This window comes from Thunnus thynnus, chromosome 6 (assembly GCF_963924715.1).
Source record: "Thunnus thynnus chromosome 6, fThuThy2.1, whole genome shotgun sequence".
Classification (NCBI taxonomy): Eukaryota; Metazoa; Chordata; class Actinopteri; order Scombriformes; family Scombridae; genus Thunnus; species Thunnus thynnus.
In genome coordinates this window covers 16,127,330-16,145,386 of record NC_089522.1, presented here as the reverse complement: position 1 = coordinate 16,145,386, position 18,057 = coordinate 16,127,330, and the positions used below count along the sequence as shown (strand labels likewise).

At 39.4% G+C, this 18,057-nt stretch overlaps 2 protein-coding genes across 4 annotated transcripts in view; one reads left to right on the top strand and one right to left on the bottom strand.

Moving 5' to 3' along the window:
* scn8aa (sodium channel, voltage gated, type VIII, alpha subunit a) overlaps positions 1 to 9,866 on the bottom strand; it is a 46,379-nt gene extending 36,513 nt beyond the window's left edge. Inside the window, exons 1-3 of one of the 3 annotated variants that reach the window (XM_067592107.1) lie at positions 9,601 to 9,866; positions 5,391 to 5,724; positions 359 to 476 (exon numbers count right to left, since the gene is read on the bottom strand). In XM_067592107.1, coding sequence (XP_067448208.1) covers positions 359 to 476; positions 5,391 to 5,669 — 397 coding nt within the window. In that variant the 5' untranslated portion in view covers positions 5,670 to 5,724; positions 9,601 to 9,866. Of the gene's footprint in view, positions 1 to 358; positions 477 to 5,390; positions 5,725 to 9,051; positions 9,486 to 9,600 lie in introns of those variants that run through there. The other 2 variants (XM_067592108.1, XM_067592109.1) reach the window with 2 other exon arrangements.
* Positions 9,867 to 10,576: 710 nt separating this feature from the next.
* LOC137185262 (transmembrane protease serine 11D) lies at positions 10,577 to 16,737 on the top strand. The gene is given in 6 exon segments (XM_067593609.1): positions 10,577 to 10,640; positions 13,134 to 13,154; positions 13,157 to 13,316; positions 14,313 to 14,552; positions 14,554 to 14,589; positions 15,731 to 16,737. Coding segments are annotated over 6 exon segments (786 nt in total). The 3' UTR covers positions 15,996 to 16,737.
* The last annotated feature ends 1,320 nt before the right edge of the window (positions 16,738 to 18,057 follow it).

Below are 18,057 nucleotides of genomic sequence, written 5' to 3'. Positions count from 1 at the left end.
GTTCTGAGATTGATGGCACAGTTTTAAACCATAATGAGCTTACTGAGGAAGTCTAGCCTGGTTTACTGTTAAGGATGACTCATCATTTGTGCTAGCCTCTCCTTACAGTGATAAAATGGCTTCCAGTATGCTCTGCCATATTAGCGGCGTATGGAAGACATAATTTTTCAATTATCTGACATGCTATTAGTTGCCATCTTAAGGCTCTGACTATAACATGTATCCTGTCCTGTACAAGCAGTCATAGGTAGCATCAACAGCAGTACGAGCAGAAAGACAGGACATATCATCATGAATAATACACATGAACAGGAAACCCTTTTGTCTCTGCAGTTAAGACACCATTTCAAAGGATATGAATGTATCAAAATTTTAATAGCTACTCGCCTAACCGGATTAAAAGGACTTATGAAGTACAAGGCAGGTGTGGCACTAAAACGGAAGATTGTCTTCCCTTTATTTAGCACTATAAATGTCTGTGGAGAGAAGAAAAGGAGAGAGAGAGAGCGACAGTTGAATCAGTTAGCAATCATACAAAAATACACTTATTGTTTCACAGCAAATGCTTGTCATGAGAAACATTTACTAAAAGCAATTGAATATGATACAAAACTAATGTGTTTACAGTATAATATATATAGTATGCAAAAGATCATATGTGCATTTGCTCATCAAGTAGTGAGTCTTTCTTCTTCTGTCACATAAAAGGATGTTTCTAATGTCGGTATGTTGTCCCATTCCTTCAGTGCATCACGACTAATAACTGTGTTTTCCTTTATCCACTGGAAACGCCCAGTGTGTGTGTGTATGTGTATGTGTGTGTCTTGTGCACATGTTCAGCTGCCATCACTCGTGCCGTTCTGCCCATCATGGCTTTGGTGGTTTTGAGAGAAGGAAACGAGCAAAACTGAGAGAAGCTGGCAAGCCTCTTTCTGTGGATAACCTCATAATTGTTTAAATAAAACATGGCGATTTGCATGAAACTTTAATGAGACTCTGTGCATTTGAACAAGTGATATGGGCCCTTGTGCTTTTAACAAGGCATCCCTCACTACATTAAGCCCTGCAGAGCCACCGACTCAGTGCTGAAGGCTGGAGACAGTGGAGTCAGGAGGGAGAAGAGGAGGAGGAGGAGGAGGAGGAGGAGGAGGAGGAAGGATGGGATGGGAGAAGTACAGTAAAAAGCTTGTGTTAATGTAATGTAATGTAATCTGTGTGCATCCTACAGAAATGAGGTGCGTGTGTATGATGTTGATGTTAACAAGAAACATAAACATCTCAGGAAGGAACATGGAACCGAAACGAAGAGCATCTCTGCCCGCAGGACGAGACACAGTTCTGTCACATGACCCCCTGACATTAATTTGCTGAAATCCACAGACTCAGATGAAGCCAGAGCGGTTAAACATGATTAGATAATCTTACTCTCTACTTACTATTACAGGTCAGAGCAGCAGCCTCCCCCCTGAGTGTTAATACTATCATATATACTGTAAACATCCCCACTCAGCACTATGGTCGGCTATAATGACACACTTGGAAATGTCCCAGTTGCCATACGCTGTGTGCACAAGCATGACCGACACACGCAAACAAACACATTAACTGACACGTGCACACCAACCAGCATGCACAAAGCTCAAAAATGAGACACTGTCACACACACACACACACACGACTGCCATGTATGTAGGGTCTTTTTCTCTAACGCATGACTAAACTGCTGCAAAGCTACTGAAAATTTCATAATCCAGCACTGAGCAAAGAGAAGAGCAGGGCAGAGGAAAGGCAGAAAACGGGGGAGATGGAGAGTGAGTGAAGCAGGCAGGCAGGCAGCAACTGTAGCAGCAGCAGGCTGAGGAGAAGCAGGGCGGAGGGAGCCAGAGCGAGGGAGCTGGGCAGAAGACGAAGAAGAGGAGGGGAGGGGGATGGGCGGGAGACGAAGAGAGAGAGAGAGAGAGGGAGCGCGGCTTCCACACAGAAGCTCCAGCCATCAGGCAGGGCTGCAGCATCTGCATCCAGGAGGGCCGCAGTAGCCATTCAACGAGCCCCCTTCTATAAACCCTTGTGGTTAATGGTAAATGGACTGCGTTTTATGGCACCTCTAGCCTGAAAGCTGCACACACACACACATTCATACACTAATGGCGTAGGAGCTCAGCTGCTATGCTAGGTGCTAACCTGCTCAGGTATTCATTGTCATGCCTTTTCCCTTTTAATGACATTTCATGGTCTAAAAAATATATCTAAGTTGTTAAAGGAAAAGCTGGGAGAAAAAAGATTTTCTCTGAATGTGCAGATGATCTGGAGTCACAAGACATGTTCCTTCCACTGTAGTCTATATTTCATTTCATATTCTCAAGATTAAATTCAGATTACATCATGTTGTATCTGTGCTATCTGTCTTTTGAGAAAATATGATTATAAATATTTATCTTTTCCCTGTGCAAAGGAGGACAGACTTGCACACACTGTGAATGAATTCTTCAACAATTTTAAAAGGGATGATAGGGGAAGGTATCAGGCTCTGTGGTGTTTCTGTGAAAAAAGACTTGATTTTTGCACCTTCCCCAGTAAAACACATTTCAGTGAGCTGAGCTGGAAGGAGAGCAAGTGTGCTCATGCATCCTTGCACATGTCGTCCATTTCATCCCTGTCCTCATATCATCTCTCCCTCCCTCCCTCTCTCTCTCTATCACTCTCTGCCTTCTCCTTGAAAATGATCTGTGTCCCCGGCCTTCTACTTTGACACCCAGCTAGACCTGGCCTGGCTCAGCTCGGCGTGGCACAGCCCTGCTCCGGCCACCGACTGGGCGGGGTGAGCTGGATGCTGCGTCATCACCCAGCCAGGCTGTCAGCCCTCTGTGTCAGCTATGACACAATCTAAAAGAGCCACAACCGAAGATTTGTGACAAAGAAGATGAACGGTGTTCGTTTACGATCATTTCTCCCCCTCCCTCCCCGTGACGTATCCAGAACCGACCTGCTGCCCCTCTCAGTGACAAAGACATACAGAGCAACGTTCTTCCACCAAGGTCACCACCTGATCTGACGTCACGACAGCTAAGGCTGCCAGAACCAAAGCAGCGTCGGCTCCCTTTGGCATTAGAACGAGACTAGATGGAGGGCCATAATTAGATTTGCCTGAAGTCGAGAGCTGACAGGGCTACTGGCAGAGGCAGGCGCAGAGAGATAAACACAAGAGGCACAAAGAAGCTTGTGAGACTCACATGCACCTGTGACAGTAATGCGTCGATGTGTCTGGAAACACAGACCAGTGAGCAAAGTGTTAGTGAGTGAACTTATCAACAGTCCCACGTATCACTGGACATGTTTGCCACGTGTCATCTGAATCGTGTCTCCTACTTGTGCACTGGACTGGTGCGTTATATAACAGTCAGCGTTCACTGTAAAGACAGGGAGGTATGAGACAGAGACAGACGGAGAGAGAGGAACACAGGCACAGATACTGTGCACCTAAATGCACACGCACCCAAAATCTGGACAAATCCAGTCCGCTAATAAGAAAGACTAAACATTATTTAATAGATTTTACTATACTTTAAGGTATACTGTGTAGACTGGTTAACAGTGTTGTCAAAAGTGCAGCAGTATTTGAAAGAATATGTGATTGGCAGAGACCATTTTGAACAAAAATGCCAATTTTGTTACATAATTCTTTGTTAAAAATAGACAACAAAGGATGTTACCATGGCAGAAGATTTGAGCCACGCTGCTCAGCCTTGTTTATAAAAACACCAGCATTAAACTGACCTCAGTACACTTTGCATCTCGATTAATGCTCAGGGGAAGGACAGCCATTTTATGATTAAGTATTCTTGCTTCTTTTTAAAGTATAGAACAGGTTTACACTGTTAAACACTCAGTACTACGGTTCATAAATAGCTCAAAATGGCTGCAAATTTCACAGAAGTTTTTTTAACTTTCCTGAGCTTTCATTTCAGCCTCTATCAATACCTGGAAGTAATGACTTTTCTGTCATATCATTTTTATTCATATTTTATTCTCGGTCCAACGAGAGGCATGTGAAATGAATACTGTCTCCTTTTACAGTTTTTGTTGATAGGTACACATCAAGGGGATTTAGAGAGACTCTCAAGGTCACCCGGCTGTCCTCACACTGAGCGTCAGACATGACAGGAACCCCAGAGAGACACGTGTCTCCTTTAGGAGAACCAGAATCCTCCCAGCCTGCTGCTGTTGCTGCTTTTCTCTCCTGCCACAGATTAATTTTTGAACAATTAGGAAAGTCTGTCATGTGGAACAACAGCCTTTCAACAGTTACTGCTTCTGACCTTTTCCCCAAAGCCCTGTGAGCATATCAGAGATACAGCAACGGCCCACTCAACAGCTCGAGTGCTCAACTCTCACACTCCCCAAAGGTCTTCGAGGAGGAAAACATAATTACATTCTGCAACCTAATCATGAAATTAAAATAACTGTAAACTAACTATCTCAAAACGTCTCTGCTTTGTCAGGAAGTTTTCTTTTCTGCGTAAATTCCAGTCATGATGTATGACTCAACATGACATCATCTACTAACCATTATGTAAAATATTAATATGGATGTTTGAGCTTCACTGATACAGCAGAACACCTGTCTACTGGTCTAAGCATCAAAGGTGACATGTTTGCTGATCAATGAGGGAGAAAAAAAATCACCAGAATTACTTTTTACCACTGATTCAAAAGCAGCTCGAGAATATGAAATTCTAAATAATGTGATAGGTACCAGTCAAACAGCCACACAATCTGTAAGTATGATTAATGTCACAAAGACTTCCACATCTCAAAAACCACACATCTACTGACTTTTCAAGATGAAAGCAGGACACGTACAAGAACTGAGACACAATGTGATGCGATTCTGACTTGCAGATTACATTATAAGAGCTGTTTGGGACAATATACTGTTATGATTTGAGATTTTGGACACCTGAGGTAGAGGGACAAATACCATCCATTAATAGGGCTGAGTATCGTTTGAAATATTTTGATACTTGTGCCAATAAGATTATAAAGTTTAAGTGTGATGCTCTTTGAAAAATAATATAATATTTCTCTCCAAAACATTTTTTTCACTGAACAAAAGAAGCCAAAGTACTTAAATGGTTTCCATATGCAAGCTGGCATCATATTTGACAAGAAATGTGATGCCAGCTTTCTATGCTGTTTTGATACGACGGACACAATTTGGTCAGAACTGAAAAGTATTGATACCCAGCCCTGATCTGAAACATCCTTTGGTTTGAACAGCTGTAGTGAATGTGAGTTGATAACATCATTAAGCCTGTATGTGTGTATGTAAGTGTGTGTGTGTGTGTGTGTGTGTGTGTGTGTGTGTGTATTTCAGATCTTTGTAAACTCACTTTCTGAGTATTCAGGTAGTATGGGTCCAGGTCCTCCAGTGGTACCGCCACCATTCCAGAAGGGGGGTCCCCGTATATGTAGGGCAGACTCTTCCCAGCCTCCAGGTCGCTGTTGGGCTTGGGTTTGTTCTCGTCATCGTCATCACGGTAGCTGCTGTCCTGCTTGGGTGGCTTCTTGTTCTTCTCCTCTTTGATGCGCAGCTCAAGGCCCCCCAAAGATTCCACAGTAAACTTCTTGAAGCTATCAGGTCCTGGCGGTGCAATAAGGGGTGCAGCCATGTTTTCATCCTGCAACTACTTGGTCTTTAGGTTTGTACCATCCACAGTAGTAGTTCTGCAGAAGGGACAGAGAGAAGAAAGGTCATCTCTACTAATAAAATATACTTGTCTTCTAAATGGTTCACATCTGATATGTTGAGCATGAGAACATCATCTCTTTTTTTCTTTTTTTAATCATCTTGACATTGACTTTTCAGCGATAATCCTAAAATCTTTTTTGATAGTCGGACGAGGTTTGAAACAAGTGACAGAATGTTTAAGGGCAAATCAAAAACACCCAGATGCATGCATGTCTGCACACAAACACACATTTGTAAGTTTCGATATGGAGCCATGAAAACAGAAATATGAGTTTAAGGTAGAGAAAATGTGGTACAACCGCTACAAATGTAAAATATTTGATTCCACCAGTTCCAGAGTAGAAAAATTACCACAAGTAACATGGTGTCCTACAAAAATGGCTGCTTAAATGTTGCATCCTTGCCACATTATTTATTTACAATAGTCACATTTTCCAAATTGACGGTTTTCCTTGATCCAAATGAATGTAAAAAATAAAACACTACCACTGTTTGATAAAGAACTGTCGATACATAACAGCCCGAGAGCAGAAAACTACAACCAGGAGACACCCTGACTGTAGCAGAAACAGGAAACACCATGATGGTTTTATCTACACTACATTTGTCCAACCACAGTCAGGGAGAAAAGGCGTTCACCAGCCAATGAGAAGCAGGAACGTTTATATTTCAGTTGTCTCCAACACTTGCTGTTGATGAGAAAGAATTCATAATGTTTGGCTCACTCTTTATCAACAGTTATAGATATAAAAAATACAATTTTTCCTGTGTGACACCTTTTATCTTATATATACAGGTATCAAGTCAATAAACTACACAGTAAATCACATCTTATCAACTGAATGTTCATGAACTTCAAAGGCAAAAACTAAAAGCTGCATTAATTATAGTAAAGTGAAATATCCCTTTAAGGCTGAGAGCTTTTCTACAGTCTCTCCCTTTACATTTGTGTCAGTTAAGGAGATAAAATGAGTAGAATTTTGTTCAGTGATCCTTTAACGCCACCAGAGCAAGAACAAAACAATGATACAGAAAATATAAAAACAGTCACTCTGTGAATCGGACTAATTAATTTATCAACTAATAAAACTCCTTCAGTCTCTGGCTAACATAATTAAAGAGTCTGCTGTTTAAGATTAGACTGAAATGACGGCTGGAGGACCTAAAGGCTTCAAAGATGAACAGATTTTGTATTTCCTCATCAGAAATTTCACCAAATACACATACGTCAAAGTGTTTTTGTGACAAAACTTGTGATGATTTTATCATCAAAATCGGAAAAGGAAGAAATATCTGGTGATGCATGATTCATAGTTCATGACATCACATACTTCATGTATATGTTTATATTACTTAAACAATTATTACCATAACAATAATTAATTATTTCAGCTATTATATTTCTATGTAAATGTATCACTTATTATGTGAAATTGCTTGAAGAGATATTTACTTCTTTTATAAATGTTCTGTTGCCTTTAATCTCAAGATTTTATAGAATAATAAGTAAAATTAATGTCATTTACACATCTGAGAGACATTTTCTGTCAATTATGGCTGTTCTTACTGTTCAGGCAACCTCAACATAAAGTGTGATTTCTTATTGTACCCCAGTGTTGGCAGTAAGTTCTGGGTCCTGCATTAAACCCCTGACAGCCAAGACAACTGACCCCCTTTTTAAGGATTTTACTCCTTATAATTTTTTGAACTGCTGTGGAAATGCTGCTCTTAATGGCTGCATGACTCAGTGGAGCCTTTTGCCAACACACTTAGATGTAAAAGGGTATGATGGTTACATGACAACTGTTCAAGCTGCAGGACATTTCAGGGTCAATGTACTAATGTGAGGCAGAGCTGAAGGAAAGACGAGGCAGCTGAGAGGACACAGGTTCAGAGGAAACACAGCCACACCTGAACTCAGACCTTCACTGTTTGAAAGATAGAAAATGACTGTAATTACTTCATTTCTTTGGCAGATTTTCAGCATTATGACACTTCCTTCCCATTCATGGATGCAGAGCTTCATATTATGATGAAGAGAAAGGTAGATGTAGCCCAAACAAGAAGAATCAGCCATATCTGAATCACAAGGCCTGTCACTTCCCTGCTCCCCTCTCTTGCATAACACGATCTAATTAAAAATGCTCGACGTGTAAAGCTGATATCACACAGCAAACACACACTCTATCTGTCGTGATATGAGGATGGGGAAAAGGAGAAACACATGAAAACATGCATCCTGTGAGCCAAGACGTCTGTTTTAAAATGGACCCCGGAACCTCACAGTCACTGAGCCTTCTGCTGCTCTGCTGGCGCTGTCCGCTTCAGCACCACACGAGCGCGCACGCACGCACACACACACACACACACACACACACACACACACACACACAAACACACACATATGCACGAATGCTTGCATGCAGGTTCATAGATGGAAAAAAAAATCATAACCGATCTGCCTGGAAAACCGTTTTTTTGCTGTGTGCCAGGCCTCCTTGTTGAGCTCCCTTCTCGACGCCTGTAGGCCTGCAGTTTATCCTTCAATTCTCAATGTTATCAAGTCATGATGACAACACTCGTCTTGTTGTGTCTCTGCCTGCTGGGCTGCACATTGCTTGCATCCAAGCTTTGTAATGCAATCATTTTCACAAAGAAAACGGGCATATTTAAGGCATTTTCTCAACCATCCCCCCCTAAATTCAGACGCAGCGAGAAATAGAGACTTGTTTACTAAAGCCGTTAATTAAGAAAGGAGGGCCTGGAGACGCCATTATGTGCGTTTCTCTAATATATTTCATTGAATAGAAAAGTCCTGCTCAGCCTCACAGAAAGAAGCTGGAGGTTATACTGCGCAGAGATGTGGCTACGACCAAATTGGCTAAAGCAACATTGCTGCAGTGGGTGGTTTGTATGTTAAAAATGTCACGCTGTGGTAAACGCAACCGTGTATTTTTGTTTGTTTTTTTTTGTCAGAGTCACAAGTGTGATGTCGATGTGTCAAAATGAATAAAAGTCCCTCTATGTTATTCAGCAAAAAACCCTCAAACGATTGATTTTTTTCTTCGAGATATTCCGTGCGTTTTTGCGCGTTGCCTTGAAGGATCTGCACCACACCCGTGAAGCCATGTCGACTGCCAAATCAATAAGGGCTCTATCTATGCACAAGATAGTATGAAGCTAGACAGCAGCTTTAAAACAACATACAAACAGCAACATGAGATGAAAGTGACAACAATAACACGATAAGAGAACAGTTTGGATGCTGCCACACCAAAAAAAAAAAAAAAAAAAAAAATCACCTGGAGGAATGTGAATTTCTCGGCTATTGATGATGGAAGGAGGACCAGGCTACTCACATAGCATCAGCCCCTTTCTCGAAGCCTTATGGTGTATGAAACGCATCATCCTGTAGTCCGGAGGATATAAAAAGCCAAAAATGGTGACCGCGAATTGAAAATAATCTTTACATTTTTAGCTCCTTTTTTTGGAGGCTGGAGCGGTCAGACGGCGCCCTACCTGAAGCCTGTGCGAAGCATTTTCTCTCGCAAAAAGTCTAATCAATGCCTTTTGGATGCTCGACGAAACAGTTAATCCGATAAATACCTCACGATCCGAGATCAATTGATTGATAAATATATGTTTTCCTCTGCTGCTCCTGGTCCAGCAGATAGACGCTCAGCAAACGCAGACACCCTCTTCAATCCCCCCCCCTCCAAAAAAAAAAAAAGATGCGGGGCAGTGTGCGGCTCTGCGACATTTACGCAAGGATACCGACAGAGAGAAAATCTACCTTCACCTCCTAACATATGCTCTCTTTTCTCCAGCGATTAACAATGAAGGGTACTCACTTTGTAAGCGTTACAATGAATCCAGAAAGCCGGTGCAGGACTGCAGATGTGGAAAAGATTGGGGAGAAACTGCGGTTGTCGCCATATTGTTGCTGCTATCTTCCCCCTCAGTGCGAGCAGTTTCCCTGCATAATTGATGACTCTCAGCAGAATGTAAGGGAGTGTCGGCAAGTGCGTTTTCGTAAAATCGTAAAGGTCATTTAGGCCTCCAGCCTCTGAACCCCCCCTCCAGTGTGTGTGGTGATCAGAGATGAGCACGGGTGTGATTGTGCACAGGGAGAGAGAGAGAGAGAAAGAGAGAAAAAAAAAACATGCACAAGGTTTATCCGACAAAACGCATTGGCTCACTGTGTGTTCAGTGTGGTGAGTTTATAGTGCAGGAATTTACTGGCAGCTTCCAGAAAGGCCACTGAACGTCTGATGTACATAAAGACGAAACATTTATAGATTCAGGTTTTAAAGACTACAAAAATGCCAAATGTATGCAAGATTAATAGCTTTTACTCAACATGTAGTTTTCAGCAAAACTTTTCCTTTTTTACATTCATTTAAAAACAATATATGTCACATTGTTAATTGTTTATTTAGATCCCAATTAGTTGTTACCGAGGCAACAGCTACTCTTCCTGGGGCCGTGTAACTCCAATTAATGTCACGTACAGTATATTAATACTTTATGTAGTTTTTTTACAGCTTTTTTTTTTTTTTTTTGAAATATCTCTTATTAAGGTCATTGTGAAGTATTTTCATTTATAGCCTGCTGCTCTTCCTCCTGCACTCTGCTCTTTAATGGCGCAAATTAATGTGCAAATATGTATCTGTGTGTTTGTGGAGTGTGACTCTTTGACGTGGTATCATTAATCATGAGTTAAATGCCGTTTTTTATTTCACTGTTGACGCAAACGGGCTTAAACGTGCACATGACGTCATTGATCGGAAGGGACTGAGGTTGTTTTTGTTTGCGGTCAGAAACTAAATGGACTCTAAAGCTCTGGTGCTGTTTGCTCTGTGTTGGACCGCTCAGACTTCACCGCAGGACAGTGAGTCAACAACAGGGTGGGAAGGAACTAAGAACATGCAACTTTTTATGTATTTTTGAGTAAATTGATTCATTTTTTTCCCTTTTTGATGAAATATAATAAGTTATGTAATAAGTTATGTGTTGTAGTTAACAGGAGGACTGGACCTCTTCATACAATCTCACTGAGATTGGTTGTATGCAAATAGATACAGTCAAGATGTCACATTGGCCATATACATAGAAATAACAAACTTTTACTTACAGAAGTCTTTAAAATAGCCAACCTTTTCTCAAATTGTTTTAAGAAAGGTACTCTTCTTCTACTTAAATAGTATTAAAGTGTCGCTATGTAACTTTTGAAAGAAGAAATAACTCAGTCTTCAAATTAGTGTATTGTGGGACACTAAACTCAAATGCATCTTTCTCTTTTTCTACCAAATGTTAATGATTAGGACTGCTGTCTAATTAAACCTGGAGTGTCATGTAATTGAAATCACATGACTTCACATACACACATAGACTGGAGCAATGCAATCTTCCTACAGGTAGTAGTTGCTGTGAAGTCCAGTTAAAGGTCAGTGATAAAGGATTTTGAGTAATTTAATGTTAAGGATTTAAATCTGTCATGAATGAAGCGAGTTTATGACTTATTCATGCCTCAAAATATGCTACAATATGGTGAAAACATGCTTTATATTTTTTCATTTCAGTCAATTCATTGTTCCATTGTAGAAAATGTGTTACTAATGTGGGACAGCTGGTTTTACTAATGTGGGACAGTCATATATGTTAAAGTGGTGAAATATGCATTTCAGTGTATTAAATGTGCAATATCAATACTTATTCAGGGGTATAAAAGGACAGTACTCCCCATGCACAGCCAGTATTTTCAGTTAGGTGCTGGTCGGTTGCAGGAACATATAAGGTGAAAATCAAAAGTTATTCAGGGGTCTTAGTCTTTTAATGCTTAACTTATTTTTAGGCAGATTGCAAATTTTATTAATACTAATATTAATACATAATATTTACTATAATACATTACTATACTATCTGTAACTACAAAAACATTGTAATTACTGAAATGACCAAACATGGACATGCACTTTGACCTTGAGTGTTACTGACCAGAGAAGTTTTTATTGCATGAATTAAGGTGATTTAGACCTTTCAGCCTCCCATTGAGTGTCCCAGATTTCAGCCTGAACTGTCCCACATTAGGAAAGGCATATAATCAGAGACTGTTTGGCAAAAGGAACACTTTTATATTTGCCATTCAAGATTCTCATTCTCTTTTCTGATATGAGTAGAAAACACCTTGTATTGGCTTCATATCAAAATATATTGCTGTAGTGCCAATTCACCCGACTAATGAAAAACATGAATTAACAAATAACACGCTCAGGAGTTTTGCTTCTGTAGCCACATTCGGTCTGATGACCAGGAGCTTCTAGTGGCTAATGTTAGCAAACAGTAGATATTGTTGTGTAACTGACATTAGAGTCAGTTTTCTGACTTTATGACTCTACTTGTGTTAGTGTTACGTTCCGTTTTGGCATAACTGATAAACATTTGAATGGTTTTAGTACAAGTAAACACACTGTACTGAAATGGGAGACTTGTTTTTGTTTATTTCTTCTTGTCATCCCAAAGAGCCAAAGACCTGATGTAATTTCCTGGCTAGTTGCTGTTACATTAGCTTCTGTGACTCAATGCAATCTTTCACTGAGCATTTCTTTCATCTGCCTTTCTGAAACGGTGAAACATGTCCCTGGGGTTCATTAAAAGATTAATCAGTTATAATTCAGAAAAATACAGCTCCCATGAACATTTCCCAGTCTGGCTGCGCCAGTACTTCATCATCATTATTTGGTTTCTGCTGTATTCACCCACTTTTTCTAATTTGCCTTGTTATTAAAGTTCTGAATGAGTGTTTCTTACTTTTTTACTTTGGCTCTGTGTTTTACTTATGGCTACAATGCCTACTGATCAGCAAACATTGCATAGTGTTGCTTTAACAAACAGAAAATCCACCTCATTTTATATATATATTAGAGCAGTGTTGCCGCCCTATTATTGTTTTCAGTCTTTTGTTCAGAGTCGTCTTCAGATGACTTGTTTTGTCCGACCAGGAGTCTGAGATCCAGAGATAATCAATTTACAGTGATGTAAAACAGAGAAAAGCAGGGAAACATCATATCCCAGAGATAAATGGGTTTGCAGTGTGGGTACAAATCTGTACATACACAATAAAAACATGCTCAGTAACAATAACAAAAAGACACCTACAGTAGTACCAGAAGTAAATGATTTAAACGATCAGTAGATCAAATTTGAAAAATTATTTTCTGTTGATTGACTATTTTAGTAATTGACTCATTATCTCAGAGTATTCTTAGCGATACATTAATCACATTAAATATCTAACATAGCAAGGTCACACACATTATACACACTCTCCTCAGCTACTGTTTGGATGTCATTTACATTAAAACTATCTGATTGTGTTTGTGAGGTTGTGGGCAGCGGCCCCTGGTCGGCCCCTCGGTGCATCTCAGATAGTGGGGGGTCAGGAGGCTCCTGAGGGCGCGTGGCCCTGGCAGGTCAGCATCCAGCTCCTGTCCAGGCATCACAGTGGTGGGACGATTCTCAACAGCCTCTGGGTGCTCGCAGCCACACACTGCTTCCACAAATACAAGTGAGTATAACTTACACACCCAACTGATGTGACTGACCCACACCTGCAAGTCACATGTCATATATGACCCCCTCCCTGGCGTGCACAAGACAAAATAACGTAAACACCTGGTGGAAAAAGAATTTAATCCTGAGGTAACATATAAAAACTGATTTAAGGTGTATTAGGTTCAGCTATTAAACATGTTGATATGTGAATTTACAGAGAAAAAAGAAACAATTAACGGAGCTCAAAAGAGGTTAAATCATCTATAACCAAACTGTATTTGCATTGGTTTAAAGAAAACTTTAAATTATTCAAAATGTGAAGAGAAGTAGGATTGAAAATCATGACCATGTATATTAAATACTGACAAGCTTGGATGCATCTTTAAGAAAAGAGAAAGCTGTGGTTGTTTGTGTGGTCGATACGAGCGGGTGTCTAATAGGGTTATTTTAGTCCTGATCCAAGGTCAGTACTGGTGTTTCACACGTGGAGGTTTTATAGGTTGTGAAGAGAACAAACTTTTTGTAAAATTTAATGATAAATAGATACAAGATTTTCTAGAAATTCCACAATAACTGTAACAAACTGTGCAGTCACAGTTTTGGGGCCCCCAGAGATAAAAACACACAGGGGTCAATGAATCCAATCATGACTTTTGACTGAGAAATGCTGCTGTGATTCAGCATTTATGACCCAACATTGTATCAGTTTGCTGCAGTGATTTATTTACTTTTCCTTTTTCCACAAGTCTTCATGTTTGTCATTTTCTCTTCTCAATGTATGAGTGTGTATATTTGTGAAAGACTGTGAATTATCAGTTGTTTTAGCTCTCATATCACACTACTTACACGATATGTACATCATATTGTACAATAAAGGATACCACTTCACAGGCTTGTGATTATAAAGAAAGGGGGAGGGGGGGGGGTTGGTGGGTGATAGTGGACAAGAAACAAAACAGCAGCGAGTCAAAGTCATTTAATAGTCACATTATTTCTGTTTTGTGTCCAGAAGAATCAGCAGAACTCATTTCCGTGTGGTGGCAGGACTCGGCATGTTATCTGCTCTGGGAGAAAACGCACAGAGCCGCTCCATCCGTCTGGTCAAAATGCAAGAGAACTACAGTGATGTCATGTCTGACAACGACGTGACACTTGTGCTCCTCAGCTCTCCTTTCAACTTCACTGACCACGTCCAGCCCGTCTGCACTCCTCATAACGTGACACACAAGTTCATGCTCAACTTCAGTCAGTTTCATCACAGGATGGAGAAGCACCTACTACAGAAGGTTGGTGTAAAAATTCACTGATTCTGCAGGATTATGAAAGGTCAACATGAAAGGTCATCATCATCATCCCCTTTCATATTGAAGAGTGCTTAAGCAAGACACTGAATCCCTGACTCAGACTCACTGTGGAGGGGGAAGGTACCACTTAACAATATGACACATTCACCTTTACTTAACCCTGAAGTCCATGAAATTAAAAATGTCTTTTTCAAGGAAGACCTGGTCAAGACTCCGACTATGAGTCTGGCCCAGTTTGAGTCTGGTCTGGGACGTTTGTTGCTCTACAGTCTGCAAAAATGGCATAAAAAAAAAAAAAACATTTCATGCTTCACTCAGATGCCTTTTATCAAGTCTCTATCAATAGTTGATTAATAATTTATTGACATTTTGCAGACCAGTAATAAGTTGTTATATCGGTAATAAATAAATTAAAATGGATCCTTCTCCTGTAAGAAGGCTGCAGAGCATCTGGTCTAAAAATCATTTATTAATGACTCAATAACATTTTATTGCTCATGGTCTGGCATCAAGTTTGTAACTACGAATATTTAAAATTTAAAGAAAAATAATTAATCTGTGAAGAGAAACCAGCTGCAATGACAACGTATGCTGAACACAGACAAACATGTGAACGGGTCACTTGTGCAAAGACAAAATTAAAATGTATTGAAGAAAGTATTGTTGAGCAGTAATCCAGTAGCATCGATGTGATCAATACATTTTCTTTCCTGTGTTACCTTATAATTATTTCTGCAGTTACCGCATTTCTTGTATTTCTCTCTTTTTTTGTGACTATTTGTATTTTATTTTATTTCAAGGTTCAAGGTTCAGTTTATTGTCATTATAAAAACACAGGATTGCACAATGAAATGCAGCTGTAGCCCCCTCATCACCACACACACAGAAAATATATTAATATTAAAATATTTTAATATCAAGAATAGAATAAAGCAATACAATTGACAATAAAATGGAACAAAGTATATAAAAATAGCACTAAAAGAGGAGATAAAAAGGAAAAACTATATTATATTTACAAGTAATATACAGTTACAAATATACATATAAATAGAAGAAGTATTGCTGCATGTACCATCGACCATTCATAAAGTTATTAGTTACGATCAGTAAAGTGATACTATTATGGTCTGTGTTTTGTAGGCAGGCTGATGAACAGATTGCAGGAGGTGGAGCTCATCGACAGGAGAACATGTAACCTGATCAGCTGGTACGACGGCCTCATCACCGAGAACATGATCTGTGCAGGACTGGAGAGCGGGGCGATGAGACTTCCTCTCAGACTGGGAATGTACGCTCGAACCAGCAGGTTTTCAGGCTGGCTGGAGACAAGTCAGGCAAAGTCAGCTGCACACAGACTGAACACAGCTGGACATCAGACTGTTTAAATGTTGCATGTTTTGTTTTTACACGTCGTCACCTGGATTAGTGATGGCATGCTCCACTAACTCATCGTCAGCTTCTCAATCTGTTTTTAGCTTTAACAACACTGGGTCAGTGCAATGAGCCATTACTTACATTCACTTACTTACATTTTCTCAGCCAAAATTACAAAATTTTTGGTTACTTTGCATGAGCAGTTTGTGTATTTATGTTTTACAGTGGCAAAAGTATTCAGATAAAAAAGTAGAAGTATCAATACAGCAGTGTAAAAATACTTCATACAAGTAAAAGTCCTGCATGTACATAAGTACATAAGTCTCACCAGCAAGATATACTTTAACTATTAAAAATAGAAGTACCCATAATGCAAAGCGTCCTCTTTAAGAGTGTGAAAAATATAAAAACTCAAGTACAACTAAATTGTTCTTATGTATGGTCCATGATTAAATGTACTTAGTTACTTTTCCACCACTGCTGCTCTGTCTGTGCTCCTCACTCTGGTTTGAAGTTGGTGATGTCACGAACCTCTGTGCACCAATCAGAATTTAGCAAATATCAGAATGATGTTACCAAGGAGACGCCACTGTCAATCACACTCATTGAAGCACAGTCACACAGTGCAGATGAAGCAGATTGGCACATTTTTTGAGTGTTTTAATTAATTATACTGAAACTAAGAACTTAAGTTCACAAAAGAGTTTTGGTTGTTTCTTGTTTAGTCTTGAATATTTAATGTTATAAGGAAAAGCTTTAAGCTGTAAGAACATTGTACAAATGCTGAGATTTGTAGATTGTAGATAGTAGAAAAGCCTGTCCTGTAGTCCAGAAATAGGTCTTTTTTTAAATTTTTTATCTCAACTATTAAAGAAGAACATCTTTAATTTTATTGCCACCCAATAAATTTAGGTGCTGTAATAATTATTTATGACCTCTAACTTAAGCATTAAAAGCTGTGTGTAATTCCTGCAGCGTTCACAGTTAAAGGTTTTACTTTCACCAATTACCAAAAACAATAATCTTCATTCCTCACAGGACAGTTAACATTTACATTTATAACATGTATAATGCATAATATTACACTTTCTAATAAAGCACCCTACATAAAGGTTTGTAAGTTGTAACTAATGGCTTTAACAATGACTAATAAATAATTTAGTAATGTTTTGACAAATCTCTGGCTGGTGTTTGTCCTCCTCCAGTATAACACGGACGACCGCTCCAATAGACCGTCAGACGCCTCCTCTTCTGGGAAAGGTTGACCAAAATCCATTTATCAACAACTTATTGACATTCTAACTGCAGACTGGATGGATAATATGTTATTCATTTGATTACCAACATTTATAGCTGCATTATTACTAAACTAAAGAATAAAAACCAGCAGAAGGGGTTCTAACAACCTTGCAACCCAACACATGGTCATATTGATGGATTTTAACAGATCTATAAACTATTAATAAATTATTTATTAACCATTGATAAAGCCATTTGTTACAACTTAGAACCACTTCATAAAGGGAGCCTTATAAGAAAGTGGTGCCATATTATTGGACTATATCAGTGTTGTTGCAAGTTTCAGCTCCTTAACTACAAATTATGTACATTTTGCATTTTTTCTGACCATTTTTAAATGTACGCTGTACAGTTTTAGATTTCAGTCAGTCAGTCACATCACAGTTACAGAAAAAAGCAGTGCAAACTGTTCAAATCAACCTGCAACAAAACTGCATCAAGGAACAATAACTCTTACAAACGACAAGCTTGTTTCAATATCTTCATATCAAACAGAAACTAACGGGAGTAGTAAACAGAACTGGTGGTATGGTCCTTTAAAGCTTTTAAGAATCTGTTGACCAGCTAATAAGATATCTAATGGCGTCATTGCTTTAATTATGAAGCGACAAGTACAAGCGGAAATGCATGTGTCATGTTTAATATGGATATATTTGTTGGGACTGAAAACAGAGCCTGACGAACTAATGACATCATAGAAGGAGCCTGTTTCATTTAGACAGACTGACACCTGGTGGAGGGAAGATGCGATTTTCCTTTAACGCAGCAGCTGAT